General features: G+C 41.4%; 1 protein-coding gene across 7 annotated transcripts in view; it reads left to right on the top strand.

Annotated features, from left to right (window-relative positions):
* The window catches only part of FRY (FRY microtubule binding protein), a 434377-nt gene that overhangs the window by 177600 nt on the left and 230771 nt on the right, over nucleotides 1–26006 (top strand). Inside the window, exon 1 of one of the 7 annotated variants that reach the window (XM_082435476.1) lies at nucleotides 8580–8701. The exons of 5 other annotated variants lie outside the window; for them this stretch is intronic. In XM_082435476.1, coding sequence (XP_082291602.1) covers nucleotides 8632–8701 — 70 coding nt within the window. In that variant the 5' untranslated portion in view covers nucleotides 8580–8631. Of the gene's footprint in view, nucleotides 1–8579; nucleotides 8702–26006 lie in introns of those variants that run through there. One more of the 7 variants, XM_082435478.1, reaches the window with a different exon arrangement.

The following is a 26006-nucleotide window of genomic DNA, read 5'->3' as shown; positions in this document are numbered from 1 at the left end:
ATATCCCTTTTCCTTATTCTTCTGCTACTTGTTGTCTTAATGAACAAAAAAATTTAATTATATACGTGAGAGTGATATACAAAGGTGAGGATATAAGAATTCATAGACACAGTGAACTTTTTTTAATTTAAAGAATAAGAGAAAAAGAAATTCCAAGGGATATTCCCTTGGAGAGTGAAGAAGATGGAAATAAGTTTTGAGGTCGGGTGGAGTCCTAGGCAGACTACAGATGCCACTCACTCATCCTGTATTTATCCAGAGAGACTCAAGTGGCATTTGGATAAGACCCAAGCAAACCACCAGCAGATGCCTGGAGTTTGGAAATGGCTGCTCAAATAGCAGGACAACCCTGGTGTGTTCCTAAACTAAAAGTCCAACAGGCTACGTTCAATAGCTGGGAAGGTGACAGTGTGTTTCTTTAAGAGGAAAGGGCTGAGGAGGGACATCCCACCCTTTTGTTTGTCTGATCCTTAAACTGATGGAGCCCTGAGCATCTTAACACTAGTGCCCTGGGAATCCAAAGCCCTTTCATCTACAGAATCTCCTCTGAGATCATGAAATAACTTTCTGTAGACAGCAGATAGTAGCGTATCGCGTGCATCTTATGGATGAGAAGGGAATAGCTCAAGCACCGATGTGGATCACTGTGGCAGTACCTGGTGGGAGAGGGGCTGACTGAGCTTGGGTTTCTCCATAGGTAACACCACGAGGGTCAGAAGCATGACCTTCCACCTCTGTTTCCCTAGGCTTCGCAGAGTGACCTCACCCACCCCAACCGTCTGCAGAGATCATTGTTCTCCCTTCTGGCTCCAAAGCATTTGGAGCTGCTCTCCCCACCAGCCTGTTAAGCTGCTCCCTTCCATCATTCAGCCGGTTTCTAACAGCCGCACCCTCCTACACAAAGCACTGCCTGTCTGGTCGAAGCAGGGTGGTGATTTCCCCACCCTTTCTGAAAACATGCCTTGCAAAAGATTTTCTCTATCCTCCAAAATATACTTTCCCCTTCACAGTTACATTTTCTACTACATTTGAACTGTGTCTGTTGGAAGAAGCATACGATGTAGGTGTTTCTCTGATTCACTGTTGCTGGGCTCAGACCACAGTCTTCTAAAGGTAGGAATCAGAGGGTCCGAACCACACGACCCCAAGAACAGATGGTCACTTTGAAGATTTTGAAGGTTTAGTCAGTGATGCCCAGTGAGGCAGACACTTGTTTTTAAAGCATTATTTCCGAACAGAGGGATATTCAATATGGCTTTAATTCCTTAGCTCAACTATTCTTAATCTCGGTGGTGATGATCTGGCTTCAGCTATGGTTTATCCCTGGTTTACAGGATGCGTCCAGTTGTATAGTTCCTATACAATTGTATAGTTGTACAGTTCCTAGTTGTCCTCTAACCTGAGTAAAGCACTTTGACGTTGGCTCATTAATTTCCCAGTAGACAACTGCCATTATTTTCATATCAATTTCTCTCTTTCTAATTCCCAATTATTTTTTGGTCCTGTGTCAACTTCTCCTACTAGTCAGCCAGTGTGTGCTTTATATTGGATATCTTCGATACTAGCTTTATCAAAACATAATTGAGAAGGTGACTCTGTTGCCAAAAAATTCAAATAATAAATGCCAAAGACTTACATAAAATAATTTATTGCCCAGCGTTCTGCTTTCATCATGCCATGTTTCCTCCCAGTAGTATGAAGAATCCAAGGCTGGCCTGCCCAAGAGATGAGGCAGTTTGGTGATAAGAAGCAGCATCCTTCGTTCGGTAGAAAAGAAACTTGTCCAGGGTCATAGTAGCAAGGTCAAAATTAGGAGCACAATAGTTTCCTGATTCCCAGTCCTTCAACTTTTGTTCGTAGGTAACTATAAACATGTGATCATACCTAGAAGAAGGGAAAAAAATTTTAGTGTATGTAAAATTTAACTAGTAAGTATATAAAAAACGAATCAAAACTTCTAATTTTTGTCCAGTTTCATTGATTTTATAGATTTCAATAACTATACACATTAAATGGTACCTTTGAGCAAAAGTTGATCTGACCCTTATGACTTAAACTGTCATGTTTATTTTTATGCATGAAATTAGAACCATTAGTGGGAATATTAGCGCTAGCCCTAAAAAGTACTTAATTTTTATCACTCAGTAATGGAAATAGCCTACCACATCTCAAAAATTTTAATGTAACTATGAAAACGCTCCTTTTGGGCTTGTTAAATTATCATTCCTATGGAGAAGAACCAACATTTTCTTAGTTCTCATTTAGATGGCAAATAGTGTTTGGGGAAGAGTGATGATTAAGATAAATAGAATTGTTTTTTACTTTAAGTATTATCTGTGCATTTTTGGTAAATAATATGCGAAGCAAATGCCATTTTTTACTTCTTCAGAAAGGACTTAATATTTCATAATCATATATTAATTGTTAGCTGTTGTAGCTAGTTATATTGGAGCTGTTTGTATCTCAGTGTAAACAGTTTTTCAGGTTGCTGGTGGTATATGAAAATAGGGTAGGAAATAGTACCTTTGTGATAGAGGTAAGTGGAAGAAACCTTTCCACATTTTCTCTTTACATGCACGTCTGTCAGAACAGTATTAAATACTACGTGTGCCTTGCATTTACTCTGCAGAAATTGAGGTCAAATCTTTATATTTATACGTGCAAAATATATATGAGCCACAGCATCTCCTGGGTTGGGCTCTAGGTTAATAATATCCAAACATGCAGGCTCTACCTGGAGAGGTTAATGGGAAGAATAAATTAGGTAAATATTGAGCTGATACTAAGCTAACCAGAACCCTGGGCACTGGAAGTTAGAAGCACTAAAATATTAAATAATACTTTTTTTGTACGTGCACGTTTAGGTTTTTATCTTTGCGAACTTCAGCCTTCCCCTGGTAGCCAGCTGGGGTGGGTGGCTGGACCGGGAGGACCCTCTGTGATGAGCAGGGTTCCTCTCTCCCCCTTTCCCTAATCTGGCCCTGGAGTGAAGGGGGCATTTTGCGCTGGGTATTCTGGGTTCATTGCTAGCTGTAGATGTGCTACTTAACAGTTGTCTTCTTCCTGTGCGTTCATTTAATTCTTATAAAAGAACCTGTGAGATAAGCGCTATTTTTCAGACAAGGAAATTGAGACCACGAGGTGTTCAAGACTCTGGTCTCCTATATTGCTCCCCTTCTAATTAATATCCCTTGAATATTTGCTCTCAAAGTCTCCATTCATTTGTCTGGAACAGTGTTGAGGGAGAAGCCCAGTTTTCAGTTCGCCAGTTAGGAAGGTGCTGGGGTGGAGACCTGAGTTAAGGGACACTTTAGTCCCAATTCCTTGTCCTGGTGTCTCAGTGCCCGTTGCAGAAAGGCACCCCACAGATGACCAGCAGACCTACCCCTTTGTTCAGCTTTGTCCGTACAGGTCCTCTAGTTACAGCGCATTTACATCGAGGGCTCAGTAAGTGTCCATCCTTCTACTTGACTCTGAACTTGTCAAACACCCTGGGTGACACGAGCTCATGAGGGAAGGAGGCCTTCCCTGTGAGAGCGGTAAGGGGACGGACTTCAGGCTTGTCCTCTCCTCTTCTCCTGCTTAAATCTTTTAGGGCTTCCCATTGCCCTAGACCAACGTTCAGTTCCTTTGTCATGGCCAGGAGAGATGAGTCAGGAAGAAAAATGGGTTCTGCTGCTGTTTTTTAATGAAAACAATTTTAGGAGACATGATTTTCCTTGTTTATGTCTGAATCTGTGCAGCAACAAGCTGTGCTTTAATGAAGTTCTGTCACATTCAAAAAATTTAAATGTCTTTCAATTCATTTCAAAGAATTATTTGTACTGGATAGTAATGGAGTAAATGTTTTCAAAACTTGCGGAATCTATTTTTGTGAAGATTTGTATATGTGGGTTGGATTTTTTTAAGGGAATGATGATTGCATTCCGTGTTTACGAAATGAACGTTGTGTGCCATCACTTCCTATTTTTTTCTCTAATTTCTTAGCATAGGATAGATCAGCCCAAATTATGCATAGAACAAAATAGCAGCTTGTAATTTATGTCAATCATTTGTTCTTTAGGATATCTCTAAAAGGCCTCTTATTCTACTGCTTAAAGAAAAACAAAACCCTTTCTCCACAATTGTCTCCATTGATCTCAACTGCTGTCTTTCTAACTCAATCCAGGCGATGCTTAATTTGACTTGGAACTGTTCTTATTAAGAAACAATATATACTAGTAGGGATATAATATATTTAGTGCTGTTTTGGAATTTCAAAGTCCAGATCAAAAATTGATACAGGAATTTTTTTCTTACATTAAGCAATTTTCCTTTGTTTCCTCAGGATGCTGGTAAAACATTTCTCCTCTGCCTCATACATTCTGTGCATGAATGTACATGTCACTCTGTGACAATAATTACATGTGTGTAGCCACGTGCAGCCATCCACAGGGAAAGGGGGGCGGATTCCAGTCCTAACCCAATCAACTCACTCAGATGCTTTAAAATCATTAGATAATGGCTCTCCATGTTGGCAAGCAACCAGATAGTTTGCCTCGCTTTGTTTTCACATTTGTTTTTAATACCACACATTTCGGTCTCCAAAAAAATTGTCAAAAATGCTAAGAAAGGGAAAATTGAATATGAATTAGAGCACAAACTGATTGCACTTCTGTTGCACGTTTTTGTCACAGGCAACAGCCAGCACTAGGCACGCATGACAAGTCAGTTCATTCACTGACTCAGTGTGTGTATTTTGCATGAGGTCTTACCATGTGCTAAGAGGTGGGGGGGGGGATACACAACAGAGTGACACACAGCTCTTCTGGGGGGACATGGGACAGCTGGTTATAATAGGAATCCAGGTAGGACGTGGGTAAATGCCATGGACTGTAAGATACAATCCATGTGCCCTTTACCACCCTCATCCCACTGCCATTCAGCCACCTGGGACCTGGGTGACCACTTGGCCTCTGCCTTCCTGAAACACTCTTGTTTTCTTAGTTCCTGCTGCACCACCCAGGCTATCCGCAGCCCATTAGGTCTCTTGATCACAAATAGGCACCCCTTCCTGTGGGTTGAGTATTGGGTAGATGCAGTCCCACACCAGGGTGGACACAGCCCATCACACCCGTTGACAGCTTGGAGAGTGGAGTTCGGACTAGATGTCCACCCTTAATCGCCCCCTCCCACCCCAGGTCAGGCGTCCCTTATACAGAACACAACCTGTGGGATGAATCAAAGTAATGTGAAAAATCATAGCATTCTTCTCTGGGTTCCTTTTAGGTAGGGCTACAGCCCCCCAGGGGACAATTCCTCCTCCAGACTAAAGCCAGACAGGAAGGCAGTGAGTAGTCTTGGAGAGCCAGTGGGGCCTGCAGCACTCCTCTTAGTGATAACAAGGGTTTTAGCACCTCTTCCTGGACTTTCGCTAAAGAGGTTGGTAAGCATGATTCTGGCCTTGCTTGTGGTTAAAGTAAATAAATAAAATTTAGAATAAATGACTCAGGCTCTAAAATCTGCTGGACCTCAATTTTACCAGCCATATGACTTTGACCTTTGGTCTTACTTTATGCCTCTTTAAACCTCCATTTTCTCATCTGTAAAATGGGGCTATTAATAGTACTTCATAGGGTTGGGGTAAGAATGGACACCTTTAAATGTGATAAAGTAGGGATTTTCAGGACAATATTACTTTTCAACAAATGTAGATGGTGTCATTAATTGTTATCACTGTCTCAGGTCACTTTCCAACTCCCGCCCACCCCTACCTTGATACCATTTCCTGAGGCCTCCCACTTTTTCTGTATTACTGCTACTTTTCTCTCAGCCTCCAACATCTCTGCCTAATTCCTTGCCTAAAGATTCATGTTCTCCTAAGATTCTTAAGGAAGGGTCCCTCTTTTTTACAGATATGAAAGCTGAAATAGTTTTAGTTCATCTTAAATGACAACTGAAGTCTCATAACAAGCCAGGGACGAATTCAGATTTTATTTTGTATTTTAAATACCTCCGTCCAGGTGCCCATTCTGACTACATTTTTCATAAGCCTCCCCCACCCACCTAGAGAGAGAGGAAACCAAAGGGTAAATATGTCTTATCCCAGCTTGCAGCAGGTGTCATGCTATTTGGTTTGCAGGGCTTTCAACAAAACAAAAGGCCTTTTCTGTCCTTTTACAATATATGCTCTCTTTAAAGGTACTCGAATGAGAAAAAAAAAAAAAAAAAAAGCCTACACTGGACAAGATTTCGGCTTCTAACAGACAGAAACTGGGCTTAGTTGCTGATTCACTCTTCACAGGGAAAACTAGATGCCATTAAACACATTCTTTTCTAAATAGCATTTAAAATTTTATGAGAGCGTCCTCTTGAAATAACATATATGAGTGACATTCTCAGCAAATTAATATGTTTGTAGTAGGATTGAAAACTTTTAAAAGCCAGTTAAGGTCTCTTTTATAAAATCAACAGAGAAAATTCTGTCTGCTTGAGTAACAGTATATAATAGCATTTGGTTATTGAGCTGTTTTAAATGTCTCCACCTTGCAGTCCCCATAGTTACCATTGGTGTTCAAAGGTGATAGAGCTTAAATGGTACAAAAATGTATTTAACCTAAATTTAAAAGTTCTAGAGTCCCTAAGGGTTCATAATAAATATCAAGATAGCTAAAATTTAATTAAGCATTTACTGTATGCAAGACAGTATGCTGAACACTTTCATTCATAATGTCATTTAATCTTTCCAACAACTCAATGAGGTCAGTACCACTATGGATCCCCATTTTACAGATGAGCAAACTAAGGCTTAGCAAGGTTAATAGCTTGCCCTAGGTCTCAAAGCTAGGAAATTCTGATGAGTTTTGAGAGGCTTTGTGCTCATTAACTCCAAGGCACCCTGCAGCCTCCCTGTTCATTCATTGCCAACCACAGTGAGGGAGGCACCAGAAAGGTGGGCGTGGATATTTTTGTTTTCAGGTGTAACAGCCATTTTGGTAAATCCTTTGGGTCCTGTTTCACCTGGAATCCATATATTCAAAGTACAGGTGATAGAACTAAATTAGCTCGTGAAACAGAAGTCAATCTGAGGAGACTTCATGAGAAGCAAGTGCTGTGAGTGGAGTTGGAAATCTTGGTGGTGGAGTGCTTTACCTTTTCTATAAGGAGTCTGAAAAGCTCATTGTATTGATAGGGTCTTAGGGCATTTCAGGACATAGTCCTAAAAGTTCTCTTTAGCGTTGAATTTTTAAAAATTCTTAGTCTTAGAAAAAGTGTACTCTTTCCCTACTATTTCTCAAATGGACTGTTAGTCTGGAAAGTTCTATTTGTGTGTTGATTTTGAGTGGGGGAGGGGTGCTCACTTTTTTGGTGAAATAATTATTAATATAGTTTATTAACGCCTTTGGAGAATGTTAGTCGTAAATGTACTGGGGAGGGGGAAGGACTCATGGTTGATGAGATGCTTAGCCAAATCCCACCTACTCAAACGTAGCCTGTCAAGATTAAAGTTCTCGTTTAATCGTCTAGTCCAGCTAAATAATAACATGAAACAAAGCTAACTGAAATCAGGACACCTGATATCAAGATTTCATGGAGTAAAAAGCCATTGTGCCGCAAGGAATATAACGCTTTGCTTCTTATCTTGATAACAAATAAAAATAAGCTTTCCTGGGCTCGGTGGCTCGTAGAAAAGACAGGCTTGAAGGGTCCATTGTGGAACCTGGCATTCGGTAAACAAGCCTGAGCGGTTCGTACCGTCCCCTTCGGACGCACACGTGGGGGCGGGGGAGCGGGTGCCCCTCAAAATGACAGCATTTCTGGGAGCGAGCAGCACAAAGTGCAGCTTCCACTGCGCCCGTGAAAGGAGGGGAGGAAAAAGCCCAGGCCGATATCCTGTTATCAAGCTTTCCTGCTGCAGCGGGGCGGGCGGAGGGGGCTTTTCAGAAAACGTCGCTGCAAACCAGATCCAGGGGTGCCGCTCGGCTTCCTGCGGCGACGCGGGTGTGTGGATTTCGGGGGGCGGACGCCGGGGGAGCTGCGGTGATGCAGCCGCGGGCGGCTCACCGGCGGCCGTTCTGAAGCCGGGAGGTCCCTCCCGCAGCCGAGCCGGGGCTGAGGAGTGGCTCAGGTTGAGCCCGGGGGGCGGAGGCTGCCCTCCCAGCCCATCCCTCAGCCCTGCGGCGGCCCGGAGGAGCCGTGGGGGCCGGAGCCTGTCTGCGCCGCGTCCGGCAGGCCGGCCGAGAGACCCTCCCTCCCGGGGCAGGTGGGGGACTTCCTCGGTGGGTCCCGTACCTGCCGGGCCGAACCTGTGGGCGGCAGGCAGCGGGCGTGGCTGGTTCTAGCAGCTCAGAAATGAAAGCAGTGGCCGCCGCCGCCGCCTCTCAGGGCTCGGGATCAGCCCCCAGCAAATAAGGAGCCAGTTCTGGACCCGAAGGAGGAGGAGCGGCCGAGCATCTCTCTCTCCCCGGCTGCTCCGTGTCCTTTAAATGAGGACTCGCTGCCGGCGCCGGAGGTAGATCTGCAGAGCCTCCCTCCCGGCTGCTGACCCCGCTTACATCACTAACCTGTGACAAGCGCATCTCCACGCCCGGTACCTGCTCCCCCGGCGGCTCCGGTCCAGTCCGAGGAGCAGCCTCTTTGTACGCCGCCGACATGGCCAGCCAGCAGGATTCCGGCTTCTTTGAGATCAGTATCAAATATTTACTGAAATCCTGGAGTAATAGTGAGTAATAGAAAATAACCTTTTGTTTGTTTGTTTGTTTGTTTGCTGGGTGTTGCCTAAGGTCCGAGAAATGAAATCTCAACTGGACGCATAGGCTTGTGAGCTGAGGAAGTTATTTTTTTTGTTTTTTTGGGGTTTTTTTTGCTTCCATCTGCTATGAAAATCAAAATGTCAGAGACTGAACTAGCTTTCCTGAAGTGCAAAGGCTGCGGTGGAATGACAGTAGCTTTGGTTTGATTAAATTTTCAAGTGAGATGGCCCTTCAGACTCTGGCCAGCGCAGGATGGGGCATTCCAGGCTGCATCTCCTGCCTTGGTGTTTGTTTAATATGTTCAGGTTTTATCGAAATATTTTGTGAAGTGTGGTTTAATCAAAGGGGTGTGGCAGGGTTTCAGAGTACTTCATAATTGTTTTATTAGGGTATTGTCTAAAGAAAAAAAGTACTTAATAGTCCAAAACCTGACTCATCTTTTTTTTTGACTGTAGAGGCATTTGCAGATTTATTTGATCTCTTCCTGTCCATGTGGATGTTGTTCAGAATGCTATTACAGTATTTGACTTTTTGAAAAATCCTGACGTTTGTGATCGTCCCAATAATGTGCTTTTCTGAAACATAAACAAGTGAGGTGCTGACCGTAGAATCATTTATTAGGATATCAGAATGTTATGGCTTCTGAAGTTCCATTTCTGACCTACTTAAAGGTTTTTGCAGTCAGATATTTCCAAAAGACAACCTCTAAGGCATCATGGATCTGGAATCAAATTAAAATGAGGCCTTCAGGTGATCAGTGATGCCTTGTATTTTCTGAACAGTTTAAAAACAAAGTCTTCTTTATTTCACCAACCAGCCTTTGTACTTGTTTTGGATAAAAGACCGGCTGGTGTTACAGATCCCTAATTGTTTGAAATTTTTAAAAATTTTCCAAGAAAAAAATTTATGTTGTATTCTGTGCATACTAATGAACCTACCTGAGCTCAAAGAGCTGGCAATTAATTATCTCCTACACAAATGACCTGTGGCCAAGATTGTTCTTATGTAAACAACCCGGGCAGGAGAACCTGTGCCATAATTGCTTTGAGAAAATAGCCAAAGTACCTTCAGCCTGAAGGTATTCAGGGATATTCATCTCTAAATGCTATCCATAGAAACCTTCTTTTCCAGATCATTTTGCACCACTGTATACACTATGGGGCTTGTCTGAAGCTGTTTTTCTACAAGTGGGAAGCCATTTGGGAGTAATACTGTCACCCTAACACAGCATTCCTTTGTTATAGTCATAATTCATTTATCTTGGATTCATTACTTGTGTAATACTTCACACTCAGAGGGTGAATATTCCTTTGTCTGTTTACCCCTTGATTAATGAAAAGAATTTGACATACAAGGTTCTTTATGGAGCAGTTTTCCGATATCTGGAGAGACTTAACTGTTGGACATCAGTGTGTGGTTTTGAATTATTATTTTGAGTACTTTAAGGCCAGATTATTTTCTTCCATCCATTTCTGTCATTGCCTCATTAGATAGAAAATTATGTTGTGACAATCCTGAGGCCAATGGGATTTCTTTTAAAATCTTTCTCCCCTTTTGTCTATTTTCAAATTACTCTAGACAAAGTCTATATTCTCTCCACCCTTCCTAAACTCTCCATGCCCCGCCCCCCCAAAGCCCCCTTCACAGCAGGAGATGGTTCAAAATGACTGTTCATTTCTACTTTGAGAGTGTCTGGGACACAATTTTGAATTCTTTCAATTCATTCAGCAAATATTTATTCCACACCTACTACATGCCAGGCTGTGGAGCTACAAAGGTGACTAAGACACAGCACCTGCCCTCTATCTTAATTTCTTTATCGCAGAAGAGTGAACTTGGTGATTCTCTAGCATGCCTTTGGGGGTCAGAATGTTTTTCAGTCCTTTCTTAAAAGAGGAAGAGGAAATACACCTTATGCTTAGGCTTCCTTAAGCTTGTTGCAACACTAGCATAGCTCTCAGTTTTACATATTTTCAGTGGCAAAAAAGAGAAAGGAATTTGTCTGTGTGGAAGACAAAGTAAAAAACAGGAGCCTTAGGACGCTCAGCCTACTCAGGGCACTGGGGCTGAGAGGATGCACCATGGGGTCGGCAGCTTGTGGGCCCAGCATCACAAGTTTGACAGGTGAGGAAGCCCCCCTCTGCCACATACCCGAATGGAGAATCAGGCCTCCAATTATGTAGTGGTGCTTATTTATAAAAGTACAACAATTAAAAAGCAATAAAACAAACTCTATAACCATGGCTGACTGCTTTGCAAGGTGGTAGTAAGAGGAAAGATGATTCTGTGAGTATTTCCAGGTTAAGATTTCTATCTTTTTTTTTTTTTAAATGGCACATTGTAATTTTGTATATATTCGTCTCCTCTGAAGAATTAACAAGTCAATTATATCAGTCATTGCCTGGTGAGATGTATTAGCTTTTCGCACACTGTTCATTTTGACACTCCCTTCTTCTCTGGCCTGCCCTCTCTGTCAGGCTGCCCTTTCATTTTAATGGAGTTGGGAATTCAAATGGCCTTGATGTCTGGAAATAAAATGTCCTTTGTAGACTTCACTGCTTTCCTTATCCGCTTGGACACCTGTCCTGTTGCTTCTTCCCCACTCTTATCCAGGCCTTCCCCAGCTGGTCAGTGATGCTCACAGCTGCACCCCCTTGATGTTCATGGCCATGGCCACCATGGGCCCTCTTCAATTTAACCTGGAATATTGCAGTGGTCTCCTCATGGTTCACCTGACATAGAGCAGCCTGGAGAGGCTTCTGCCAGCTTTTCAAAGACTGTATCACAGCCTCCTCTGCCCCCAAGTGTCGGGGACCACCATACAGGACCCTCTTTGAATTCCTTGTTCGTATTCTCTCATGTTTCTCTGTTCCAGCCATAGTTAATCTGCTTCCCCCTCTGCATTTCACTAACTTGCTCTCCAGTCCGTGCCTGTACACATGTCAGCCCCCTAACCTGGCACGCCCTCACCTAGAACACACAAGCTGCAGAACCAAATAGGCCTGGTTCAGATCTCTGATTCCTGCATTTGTGAGGCCTTGGAAAATCAATTAACTACTCTATGCCTCAATTTTCTCATCTGTAAAATGGAGGCAACAATAATGAATACCTCACAGGAGTAAATGAGGCATTAAGATGTCAAGTACTTAGCACAATATCTGGCACATGGTGAATCTCAATAAATTTTAAAATAATATTAATGTATTCCAGTGCTTCCCTTTCTTCTAAACCCACTTAAAACCAAACTTAGACCATTTTTCACCTTAGCATTGACAGCCTCTCTGGAGTATTCCATGAATAGTCAGCACTCACTACAGCCCCTGCTTTGGGCCATTCTTTTTTCTAGATTTACTTTTTATCTTTACCCCTTTTTCCACCTCAGCTTCTAGTGGACTATGCCTACCTTCCCTAAGTACATACCTTCCAGCAGCGTGGGAGATGGCCTGGGAGTATTCTCGGTGGCAGAAAGTCACCTTGGCCTTTCAGGTTTACTACAGAAAATGTTTAGAGCAGATAGTTCCAAGCTATTTCACGGGAGAGGAGGGCTTGCTTTGTATTGATGCACAGAGCTGCTGGGTAGGCTCTCCTGCTGATCTGAAACTTCTGACCGGCGTTCCTTGGGTTTCTATCCACCCCATAATGACCAGTGAACACGGGGCCCAGTGGATGAAGGGGCATTCGGGGTCCATTCAACATCTCCATCTTTCCAGGGCAGGACAGTTTGTATCTTTCCTACAATGTTGACAAACCTTGCTACCCCATAGAGAGAAATCTTTGAATGCCTGTTAACGCTTCCAGGGAATGAGAATTCCATTGACAAACTGCTCTGGGGAACTGAACAAGCCCCTGGCCTGTTTTGGAAGGGACTGCTGTACATTATAAAATGACTCCTGGTGCTGTAGAAAAACTTGCTTTAGTGGAAGAATTGAGTGTGGCATTTTTCAGATACGCTGTAGTGAGGTAAGTCATGGTGGTAAGGACAGTAATTCTGTCCAACATAGAAATGCTGGTTAGTATATGGTAAGCTCTGGGGACGAAGAGAAACCACGTTCAAGTAAGGATTGAAAACATGTCCGATTCACTGCAGAACACTACTCATTGATCCCTATTTATGTCACCAGGATACTGCAAAGATGCTATGAGAAAGCCTTAAGAAAAATCTCAAGATGTTAGCTCAGTTAGTTTTGTAGAGTTGGTTTAAAGAAGTAGAAAACTAAAGAGGTTAACCAAGTTGCCGAAGTCCAGCAGAGCAGTACAGCTCAAGTGCAAGCACACGCACCTCATTCTTCTGACAGTGGGGAGCATCCAACACTGTCCCAGGCACTTAGAGGAGAGTTACTCCCGTGTTCCTGTAGCCGTGGTCGCCTCTGCCGAAGTTGTGAGAAACGGAACCCCAGATCAATACCCGCTCTCTCTAAGTAGAAAAAGTTGATGTATCCTGGGTTTATGATGGAGGAAAATATGAGGTTTTTATTTGCTTTTGTTTTTTGGGGGTTTTTTTGGGTTTTGTTTTGGCTTTTTTTTTTTTTTTGGTTGAAATGCATGAACAATCCTAGAATCTAGACTAGCAGTAGCTGCCACAGTGCCTGAGGGCCCACCCTGTGTCAAATGTTATGCTTGGTAAATTATATGTAGGGCAAACCACATCACTATTTGTCCAAACTGAGACACCTTTAAGAGTGAAAGTTAATAATTATGCTGGGACACTAGGCATAAACGGGGACTGCCCTGGGCAAAGGAGGCCATATGACCACTCTGTTTATTATCTTTACTCTTTCCAGTAACCCTGCAAGGTTACGTATTATCTACATCTTACAGATGAAAATGAGAAAAATGAAAAAATGAGAGTTGAATAAGTGGTTTGCTCAAAGCCAGGATGGTAGTAAGTGCCATAAACCCCTCCCCCAATCCAGTTGATAATCTCATTTTTTAAAAATTACCCATAGAATGAGCAAAGGGTCAAGAACACTTTGGGGACTTTAGTGCTTTACAGGTACTTTCATTCTTGTTGGCTGATGACACTCCCAATTCTTTGCCTCCTCCTTCCCTGTCTACCTCTGAAACCGCCCCCTGCCCCGCCATCTCTCTCAAGACTCAGCGCTGGAGAATACCATCCCCTTAGCACAGACCTGTCTGAAAGCCCTAAGTATTAACAGCTCTTTACTCTCATTATTAAATATAATACGCAGCCAGTTCTGTGCCCTATGGTCATTTGATTTCACACACACACACACACACACACACACACACACACACACACACAAAGGATTATAGTAAAAAGGTACATTTCTTCTGGTAGAATATTTTATGTTGATTACCCCCATTTTTAAAAGTACATGTAAATACTTAATTAAATAGCTCAAATAAATAAGAATATATTAATGGTCTTCTTTTAGAATTGTCCTTTGCTTATCTTGTTGGGGTTTCTCTGCTCTGTTGTGTTCTTTTTGGGAAACAGTAGCAAACCCCTAATTATCTTCAGCAGTGAGAACAGGGAGACTATTTCCAGGGATGCTGGAAATCTGTCTATAATTCGGGTATCTCATTTTACCTGATAGCTCTGGTTTCCACCACCATAAAACCCCCCACGAGACTGGCCACACAAAATGATTCAATTTCAACTTCTTTGCCTACTTTTGCATGCTGCTTGCAGAAGTTGCCAACAAGAACCGAAATAGTCAGAAAGGCAAACAGCAGTAGGCAAGAAGGAGAAATGACCTGGATATTTTTACAATGTGGGAACAGCCCAGGATATTTGAGAAAGTTGCCAGTATTTAGATGTTTCAACTGATATAACATGCAAATATGCCCTTTATTTAAAAGACATCTGTTTCAAAACAGTTTAGTACCCATGACTCATTAGTTCACTTTTGGGTACAGTTCAAGGAATTGAATAGATTCCATGTGTCCTGATCATCTTATTAGTTACATCTATATTTTTGAGCCCGGTGAGATATTCAGAATGTGCCGGGCTCAGAAGTAAGTTTGGGCTGATGAGAAATGACATTTTCCGTGTGTTGGAGGTGTTCTATAGATTGACAGCCCTGAATATAAGCCTTTTGTGCAGGTTCTTTGTTAGTACTAAACCTTAAATGTATTTAGTGCCTTGTAGTTTGCTCAGCGCCTTCAGACACCACATTACCTCATTTGATGAATGAGATGCATTGATTCTGAATAAACTAGCTTCTTCTTATATGTTCCTGGTTTGGGATGAAAAGGCTTAATTCTCCCAAAGTTCAGCTTCTGTGGTATGAGATACCCATACGGCATCACATAGGTATATTTTGTGAGGTTTCAGATCAAATGAACAAATAATGATGTTAGTCCATGGTCTTGACCTTTGAATGGGACTTTTTAAGTGCAGTATACCTTGGCATTTATCTCATAAGATATACAGAGGTGAGTCCATCCAAAAAACATATGTATTAAAAATTCCCAAATTTATTTGTACCCTAGCATTTCTTAGTCCTCTTTTTTTTTTAACACTTAAACATTTCTACTTTTTCGCAATATGGTGCCTTTTGGGAATCACCCACTATTTCAGATGACCCCAGTGCGGAAGGTTTAGCAGGCACCGACTTCCTGGAGAGTGGCATTTATGGGAAAGATAGTACACAGCTTTATCTCTTTTTTTTTTCTTACTAATCTCTCTCATTTGATAGATCCCATTCATCATATTCATTTCAGTATTGTTCCACTGTAGAACTGTTGGCTATATGAATAAAAGAATCCTCTTTCTTTGAGCTGAAATGTATCTCCCAGTTTTGGAGGAGCAGTGGGAATAGCCTTTTCCATTAGAACATCTTTACTTACTTTTCAATGCTGCCTTATACTCAAAAACTTACTATCTTAGCATCAGCTTTTCTTGGTTATTACTCCAAAATGTCTTGCTGCTTGACAGTGTCAAAGACGCAACGCAAACGCTATGCATTACTTCTTTCTTGAGCATCTTCTGTGCACTAGACACTCTGCTTTGAGAGCTTCGTAGCTGAATCAGACCTGGATCCCACCATCAAGGGTCTCAGAGCTTCCCTTCTTCCTTCCTTGTTAGAGTCAGAATTCAGGACTATTAGTGCAGAAGTTCCCAGGACTAGGAGAGGATCCAGTGATATTTCAGAGACACTGTATGCCCCGGAGAATTTTATTTGGGAGGATGTGTTTGATAGATTCTGTTGACTTTAACTTTCTGGATTTGTACTTTCACTGCATCAGAGAACTATTGGAAGCCTGGTGTTTGCAGGCAGAGTCCTGTGAGGACATTTTCCAATATTCCTCCTAGCAGGATGGCTGAAGGAGAAAAGGAAATGTAAATTATTTACTCAGGAACACTTGACCAGATGTCAGTATTTGGGAGAGCAAGGGTTTCAGATAGGCATTCTTTACCTTAGAAAAATGTGAAGAAGAGTTACGATGTTTATCAGAACTTTGGCGTGGGACTAATTTAAAGCCATTATACTTCATTTGGAGTGGTCCTCTCACTCTTCAGCATATTTGGGGGATTAGAGAGAAGGACTGTGTATGTATGTGTATGTATGTGTATATGTGAATTATATATTTCTATACATTGTTTAATGATCATATATCTCACCTATGTTCTTACAAACACTTCTTTTTACAGAACGTACAAGCACAAGCATTTAAATGTTAGTCATCCAAAACTCCAGATGCTAAGTAGTGAAAGTTTATATTCTGCCAGCATATCAGGCTCTGTAATGAGTCTGATTTTGGTTTAATTCCTTTCTACTGTTTAGTCATTTGATGAGCTGCAGATGGAAATTTAAGCCAAAGCCATAATATTTCAGCCAGTACTTTTTATGCTACTGTAAGGACTTGTTGTCATGTCAATTAAAGGGAGTTGAAATCTTTTTCAAGAAGACATTCAAATCTACATTAAGGGCTTTTATCAACTCTAATTTGATATACAACTCTAATTTGATATACAACTCTAACTGCCTCTGCTGTTCTCAATCAATTGCAAAGTGCAAAGTAGTTTAGCAGTGGAAGACAGCTTTGAAATGTCTAGTATTTCTCGACTAATGCCACAAGCATAACATTATGGAACTATACAATTAGATCTCCATTAAATTTTTTTGTCCTAAGCTTAAGAAACACTAGGCTGACTTCTTTGAGTCTGGATTTAAACAGGTAAATATATATTTTGGCAGCCATGAAAAGGAGAGGGTATTAGATTAACTAGGGCAATACTTTAGTAAAATTCCATTTGAATGCTATATTTATGTAGGAAGGATTCAGCAAATCAGTAAAATGATTTATTATGTAACCGTCAAATCAATAAAATGCTTCAATTGTGCAAATACAAGATTAGGTTTTCCTTCCCTGTTTTTCTGTTAATTTTCTGTGTGTGACCTTGATCGTCTCCTTCCCTTACTTCCTTGTGTGAAAGGAGCAAAGCTGACACTGTCTCTAGCTGTTTTGTATGAAGGGTTTTGAATGCCTCCACTGAAAAAAGAGGTTTCTGTAAACATTGTAATACTTGTCGGTTATTTCTCCTGCCCCATTAAAGCCAGACCAAAGGAGGGTGAGCTGTACATTCTTGAACTTGACTGATAAGTAGAGACCAGTCTCTGACTTTCTAAGCTTGGTCAGTTTCTTGGACTAGCTCGCTCTTCAGTATTCCGAATAAGAAAAAGTTGTCACACTACACAGCCTATCGGGTTCTTTCTATTGTTATTTTTACAGCAAAGTGACTGTGTGTCTAACTCAGTGAATTTGAACAGGGTTGTCTCCAATCTGAAGTGTGGCATTCTTGATCCAGAGACGGGCATTTCTTTCTGCACAGTAAGATATGGTGTTTTTGGAGACTGCTGGCATTCTGGAGGTTTTGTAACATAGGATCGTACAGCCAGAGGATACGCTCCTAGGTTTTGGTAGATATCGTGTTTCAGTTAAGCTATGTTGAAATAAAGTAGTTCGTAAGGATGCAAGATGCTATTAAAAAATCTGTCTGAAACATCGTTTGGTTTATTATACTGTTCACCTTTACTTAATGCCTGCAGCTAGGTAGAAAGCTCTGTGACAGCTTTAAAGAATTGTAAAACTAGAAAAGTTGCTCAAGATAAGCATACTGCCTATGACTTTAGCAAATTATAAGCAGTTAGTTTAAAGTTTGCAGGTTGGAGCACCAATGAGAAGATAAAAAAAAAAAAAAGACACCTGCTTTTTCTTAAAAAAAAAAAAACACCTGCTTTTCAACTTTTAGTTCTTGAAAACCACATTTTAAACAAATCTTCAGTAAAAATGAGGCCTTGCAGTTGAATGACAACATGAACTTAGCCTTAGTATCACTTGTACTATTTCAGCGCCCCAGAATTAATCTTTTACTTTTCTTTTTTTTTAATTGAAGTATAGTTGATGTACAATATTATATGTTGCAGGTGTATAATATAGCGATTCACAGTTTTTAAAGGCTATACTCCATTTGTAGTTATTGTAAAGAATTGACTATATTCTCTGGGTTATACAATATATCCTTGTAGCTTTTTTTATGCATAATAGTTTGTACCTCTTCATCCCCTCCCTCTATATTGATCTTCTGTTTTTCTAATGAGAATCGTAGCTTCCTTGAGGAGTTTATAGAGAAGCCCACCCCCTGTTGGGCCACACTGGGTGTTTGGTCTCCCTTCCCTAATGATGTGAAAGTGACCCTGAGGCCTGCCCTCGTCTTTTTTTCTAAGACAACCTGTCCTCTTTCTGTTTTACTTGACTGAATACAGTTGCAAGCAAATAGGAAAATGAGACATTTTAGTCTTCTCATTCTGCATTCCATTTACTAAACAAACCCCCAGTCCTTATCATTATGGGAAAGTTAATCCTAGTTTATGCCAACTGAGGTATCAGTTTTGAAGGTGTTTTAAAACGTGGCCCATTTTCAACTGAAAAAAACTATTTTTTTAACTAACAGTTTAAATGTTTGAACTTTAAGAAAGGTCACAATTATGAATGAGAATGAAGATTCTATCACAGTTTAAATATCCAAAAATCTGTTTTACCTTAGCTTCTTTTCTTTCTCTTGTTAACTGTTCTATTTGCCATTTCAGTGATTAGTACCATTTTCTTAGGGGGGGCAAAGGAGTTGAAATTCAAATTATTATCATTGTAATTAGTCAACCGCTTTACTTATTTAAGAAAAAAGGAAAATATATATATATAAATTGGAAACTACTGAGTAGGATTCTGAAGATCAGTGACTTTCATTTCTAAATCCTAAATCCTTCTTGTCACAACTCAAAATACAGTAACATACCTGCCATGATGGTATGGTTAGTCATAGAACTAACTTTGCCATCTAGTAATTTGAAATGTGTCATTTTAGGATGCTTTTGCTATACGTAATAGGATAACTTTATAATGGCTGAAAGAATAAAGACTTAATTAGCTTGCCTAACCACAGCCTGGATGGAGCTGGGAGGTTCTGAATGGCTTTAGAAGCTGGAGGACCCAGACCATTCAGTCTTTAGACTTGTCACTGCATGATTACAAAATGGCCACCTTAGTTCCAAATATCTTTGCTTTACTTAAGAGGAAGGAATGAGGCCCAGTTTAGGTCTGTCTTCTGGCAGGAAGGAGAAGATTTTGCTGAAAACCCCGGCAAACTTCCTCTTGCAGTCCTCTGACTGGAATTGGGTCACATGCCAATTACTGGCAAAGTTGAATGGAATTACCATGCTGGCTTCGACAAATCATGATGCATTCCCTGCACTGGGGTGGGTCCACCTTCTGTTAGACAAGACTTCTACCTGGTACCTGAACAGAATACTCTTTTACCAAGAGAAAAGGGTAGCAACCAATAACAACCCCCATAAAATATAAACTGTACAATGGTAGATGACTATTAATCACCACCTGTTGTTATATAACATCGCATTAAACGCAATAATAGTAGCTGATATTTATAAGCCCTTATGACGTATCAGCGCTGTATTAAATGCTTTACCTGCATCATTTCCTCGAATCTTCACCGTGACCCAACTTGGCGTATACCATTTGCAAGTGACAGAGCCGGGAATCAAACCTAGACTCTAGGATAAACACTAAATTATGCTACCTCTCATCATTATTTGTAAGATAAAGATATGGATTAACAGTAGGTGAAATTGATGAACCTCAGGTAGGAGCAGAAGTATATTGACATGTAAGTCCTAATAAGTTACCTCAGTGGTGTTTGTCAAGAAGCAGTGGCAAGGAGTTCGAGAGCACTCAGAATAAAAATTCTCTATCTCTTTGCCTCCAGTTTCAGGAAGAGGAGAATTTTCTGATGTTTTCTTTCTTATGCCCATTCAATAAGAACTTGAGTCTGCTTTTCTTTTTTTTTTTTAAAGCAAATTGTAAGGAAGAATATTACTAGATCAGAAACTTGAGCCCTTGAGGATTGTACCCAGTTCTCAGCTGAAAGAGAAAAAAAACCAAAGGAATGTAATAGGTTTATTAAAATCTGTTGTTAGATTAAAATGAACAAATACAGTATTAATTTGAGGGCCATCCGACAGTAGTAGATGAAATACCCTTAATCTTGTCATTACCCAAGAATGACAAAATGTTTTCCTGTTTTCAGATATTTCCACTTATGTAGAAATGTCAGTATTTTCCAATGAGGTTTAGATTTCAATCTCATTGTTCAGATTCAGCTACTAATTTGAAAGGGCCTTAGCTTGACTCACTTTATCTATCCACGGCCCCCATAAGCTAATCTTGCAATGGTCCAATAGGAAGAATTGGCTGTGTTTCAGCCAATGTGCTAAGCACTATCTCATTTAAACTTAAATCAAATCCTACTGAGGCAAATCTCATCTCATAGATGAAGAAACCTAAAGCAAATAACTAAATAAATCATACACACATACACACATAGAGACTTGCCCAAGGGAAGTGCGTGAATAAGTACTGGCACCTGGATTCGATTTGCTTCTGGCTCTGGAGCCTCTATTCCTGTTGGCAGCCCAGCAGGAGTCATGCCCAGCCCCCTTCTCCTGTGATGATTTCCCACCAGAATGTTTGAAAGAGGCAGGTCCTCGCTTGTTCAGCCCTCGGTGCAAGCTTGCAACTGTGATTCAGTTGCTGGGGGAACTTCTGGAATGCATGTTTCTTCCTGAAAATAGGAAAAATTCATTCTTTGCCACTCTGATTGACCTGTTGCATCCAGCCTTTGGACACAATCTGTGTAGACAGCAGAAAAAAAGAACAACAAAACCCTACTAAATTCTAATACCCAGAGATGACTTTAAGCTGGACATGGATCAAGTTCCCGCTCTTAAGGAGAGGATTGTCTAGTGAAGGAGACTTACATAAATCAATAATTACAATCAAATATGACCAGGAACCAACCCCGTGAAAGATGAAATGCATCTCTGAGTAAGAGTGACTATAGTTTGTACATAAATATCGCTCACTGACCCCGAAGGCCAGCTTTTCTCTGTTATTTCCCTGCTTTGCTGATAGTCATCTCCAAAGCTGAATCTTTTCTCAGCAGCCTGGAGAAGCTGTGACTCCATCTCTCTCCTCCAGGTCCCTCACTGTGCTCATTTTCCTCATCACAGATGCTGCAATTTCTCTACTGGTCAGGCCCAGGCAAGAAACTGAGTCCTTTTCAACCCTTCTTTGTCGTTCGTTCAAAACATGGCTGAAACTTCTTGTGCTTCCCTTTCCGCATCTGGATCTCTGTCACCATCACCTCTGCCACAGCTTTGTTCCAGGTCTTCGTCACCTCCCATCTGGAGCATCAAAACTCTTCCTCTCCAGACTTTCTGCTGCCACCACCTGGCCGCCTTTCCAGGACGCTCTGGTCCATGCCACATCCTTAAGTGATGACCTTCACCTTTGTTCTTTTAACTGTGTGCCGGCACTGAGGGTGAGGTTTCCACAGGCAGGGTTGGCACGATGTCTATGGTGGCAAGCGCCCCGAATAATTAAAGTGTCATTATGAGCTCAAAGTCATCATCTGAATTCATTGTCTTGACCATGTATATCCAAAGCATTTGTTTTGGTAGGTTTAAGAGTTCTGTAGAATGCAGAAATGGACTCCATCTCTGACCCACACTCTGTAATCCCAGTCATGGCCCAGGGGTGGGATGGAGGGTTATTGTAGTGCTGGGACTGCAATTTAAGGTAAAAGGAGTAACACATACTACTACTCTGTGCATTTTCATGCTGCTGAGATTTGAAGAGTCTGGATTTGACGGGCATGATGCAGAAATTAAGGAAAAGCTGGCCTAAAGTTAAGTAAAAGACCACGATCTAAGTGTAATTATCTGCTAATAAAATATATGAACTCAGGCAGAGGATCTAACTACTCATGGAGTGTCCACACTCCGATGATGGAAGGCCCACTCAACAATTCTCAAGTGTCCCTTATACACAAAATAACAGTCATCAAACTGGCCCAATGAGCTCATTAAATATCATATTGTTCTGCCAGATAAGGCTCTTGTTTTAGGGATTGACTCAGAGACTGTCACTTCTTGGGCCAGGAGAATGAAAGTACTCTTCAGGCTCTGGGAAAAAGATAGAGAGAAGTTGTGGATAGAGGATACTGTTCCTAGGCCATCCCTCCCATCTCAGTCTGTCTGATTGGACTGTGTGTTATATTGAAAGATGACTACTCGGCTGATTTATTCAGCAGTGTTTCCATGAAGTTTCTGCTATAGACCCACACAATGGAGAGGAGGTTAGAATGTTCCTTCTGGACAGGGTTCAACTAACGCCAAAGAACAACCCAGGCTTGATGGTGCTGGGCTGGCAAAGTCCTGCGTCTCAGGGCTCGAGTCCAAGCCTCCATCTCCTTCCTTGTAAGTGGCAAGTAAGCCACAGCCAGAAGAGTCAGCCAGGAGTGCCATCCCATTTTATTTGCTTTTATTTTTTTCTTGCTAAAAACAGAAGTGAATCACACTCTTCACGGAGCCCTGCTGCCGAAGGAAATGATGCAATGCTGGTCACGTGGCACAAAGGAAAAAGGCCCATTATGCAAACCTAGTTCTTCATTGTGTTCTGGTGTAAGGAGAGGTTCAATCCCCACGCAGGGAAGCAACATAGAACTGGGATTTTTTTTTTTTTTTTTTAGAACTGGGATTCTTAAACGTGGATCCTTTTTCTACACGGAGGAACCATGTTTTACTTCATTTTTGTCTCCTTCTTATTCTTCTGCCTCTTCCCACTGGATTCATTAATTTTGATTGTAATACAAAGTATGGAAAGAATTGATTTAAGCTTGTTTGATTTACTTTTTCTGTATGATTTGGGATAGTTATGAACATGTGCTTTGCCTCAGCCCCTAACTTGCTATGTGACCTTGAGCCTAAGGTGCTTCAACCCTGATTCTGTAGAAAGGTTTTAATATACATCATATATATCTTCATAAATAAAAGGTATACATGTATATTTAACATGCCTACCATAAAGCCTTCCTAATTAAATGAGTTAATGTTTATGAAATGTTTAGTATACAGCCTCACTATTGTAATTGCTTGATAAATGGTAGCCATTATTATGAATTTATCTAATGAATGCTTGTCTAAATTCCTCTGTGAGTTAATGGTTTTATCATGTTTGCTCATTGCCAAGACAATAGGACAGGGACCCAAGAGTCCTGGAGTCTCTTTGTGCCATCTTCTTGGCTTGGATATCTGGTCTTTACCACTCCCTATAGCAGACATTTTGGTAAAGAAGTATGTTTGTGGAACGTCAGAAAATAAACCATCTGAAGAGGTCCAAGTTGAAATACCTTCCTTTCAAATTCAGAGTTGTGTGGAGTGACTGCTAATACAGCAAGGCATTACTATGTGCTACAGTTGCAGCCTTTCCTGTAAGTGTCACATGAATTAAACCATAAGCACATGTTTTTTTGGACCTGAGCCAAAGTCCTCTCCCAAGTGTGAGTTCAGTTGTCACCTTCAGGGTGAAGTCTTCTTTGATTGCCCCACTTCCCTTGCCCTTTCTACATACCCCCATTGTAGCAATGGTCACATTGTTGTGTAAGCATCCTTTGTGGTCTAGGTCCCTCCTGGGATAAGAATACTGTCTGTTCATCATTATATTCCCCAGACCTTTCGGGGCACACTGGCTCTTGTTAATAAACTGTCAAATGTTGACAGAGTGAATAAAATTACCTGAATGGGTGTGGGAGGCTTATGGCCAAACTTAACTAAGCATTTATCCCATCTTGGATCAGCCCCCAGCAAGCAGTAACAATGTTTTGTATTTGGAGGTTCTTTCTTTTACTCCAAGCAGTAACTCGTCATCCACTCTCAGCTATAAAGTCTCTTTCCTTCTGTGACCCTCACCTGTTTTCTTGGAGTGGATTTAACCTGTTAAATTGCACCTTTGTGGTCACAGAACTCAGGGCCGATGTGTCCATGAAACTCATAATGAAGTGACAGTGAAATAATTATGTAGTAATCAGCCAACTTCAGGGAATATTTCTGTGGTGGGGTTTTTTGTTTTTGTTTTAAATCAGTGAACACTGTCAAAGATTGCTCTCTATAAAAAAGTATTAACTTATTCCTACATTCGTCGAATTTAACTTTAGTTTTAAACCTTCCAGCCACTTTTGCCAAATTGGAAGAAAACCATTCTCAGTGAAATTACTGAGCTAATTTAATTCTTTACTGATCAGGGTCTTTTTCCATGAGAGGGATGCCGCTGTTTCACATTTGGAGAAATTGATTGCCTTAGTAGAGAAAAAGTTCTGAACCCAAAGATTTCATCATGATGCTTATGGTGGATGTACTTGGAGCATCGCCCCAATTGGTCATGCCTGAATGGGCTTCAGGAAGTACCTGCAAGTGAATCAACAGTCTTCCCCTTCTCTTCTTTTTTTTAAATTACTAGCTACTTTATTTATTTATTTATTTATTTATTTATTTATTTATTTATTTATTTATTTTTAGCTGTGTTGGGTCTTCGTTTCTTGAGAGGGCTTTCTCTAGTTGCGGCAAGTGGGGGCCACTCTTCATCGCGGTGCGCGGGCCTCTCACTATCGCGGCCCCTCCTGTTGCGGGGCACAGGCTCCAGACGCGCAGGCTCAGCAGTTGTGGCTCACAGGCCCAGTTGCTCTGCGGCATGTGGGATCTTCCCAGACCAGGGCTCGAACCCGTGTCCCCTGCATTAGCAGGTAGATTCTCAACCACTGCGCCACCAGGGAAGCCCCCCTTCTCTTCTTATAAATTATTAGATGCCTACTTGAGTAGGGCACCGGGCTGGATAGAGCTCACTCGGAAGGCCTACCTCCTGCCTTCTATGGGCTTTACAGTCAAAGACAGCTGGCTTTGATGAAAGGAGAGATATAAGGAAGTCACAGAGAACAAAAATGCTGATTAGATAAATGTTCTATGTGTGCCAGGCCTTTTGCTTGGACTCAGGGATACTGACATAAATAATCATCCAGAGGATCAAGTGATTCATCTTTTTATGTGGAAGAAGGCAGAGCCTGTGACATTTGAACTTGAAGAATGCCACAGAAAAGAAGGGAGAGGGCAGAGGGAAGATCATGATCAGATGCTGGGAGGTATGAAATTCGTGGGTTCAGGGAGCGACAGCTGGATCACAGGGTCCCAGAAGGAGAGTGATAGATGGTAGCCATAGACAAATGGGGTCAGATCATAAGGAGCATTTCATGAGCTGCTGAAGGGTCTGGGCTTTATCCTGAAAGCATCGGGCGAGCCCCACAGCTTTTTAAAGCCAGGAGCAACATGGTCAGATCCCAGCTAATTCTGGGAGTCTTGGCTGAAAATGGAGGTAGAGAGGATCTCTGTGAGGAAAACCCAGGAAAGAGATGACAAAGACTCAAAGCCAGGTAGAAGGAGAGGTGTTGGAGGGGAGGGAACGGTTTCAAGCCACTTGCCTGGGATAGAGTTGCCAGGGCTTGGTGTCCTCCCTAAATCTAGCCTGTGCTTGATTTTAATGCACGATATGAACATGTATGATGATGTAGCTCATGCAAGCTGCTTAAAAGAGAGAGCAAGAGACGGAAGCAGTTACCTGAGGAGCAGTGTTTTGGAATTATACGTGGAACAGAAGTTGTGCTCTTAAAGTAGAGTATTTGTGTTGAAGCTAAAAGGTGATGGTGGAGTTAGCTCTTGACAAAACTCATTTAATTTACTGCACCAGAATAACAGGCATTTTGCTGCTAATGTATATAGCCTCTGTTGAATTTGCTTCATGGTTATTCCCAGGTTATAGATTGACAGAGGTTTTATTTTGTTTTATTTTTCAATAAAATGTAAAGTTTAGATGAGCAAGTGACGTTGAATCATTTAAATGTAC

This window comes from Balaenoptera physalus, assembly GCF_965194825.1.
Source record: "Balaenoptera physalus genome assembly, chromosome: 18".
Classification (NCBI taxonomy): domain Eukaryota; kingdom Metazoa; phylum Chordata; class Mammalia; order Artiodactyla; family Balaenopteridae; genus Balaenoptera; species Balaenoptera physalus.
This window is presented reverse-complemented; position numbering and strand designations above follow the sequence as displayed.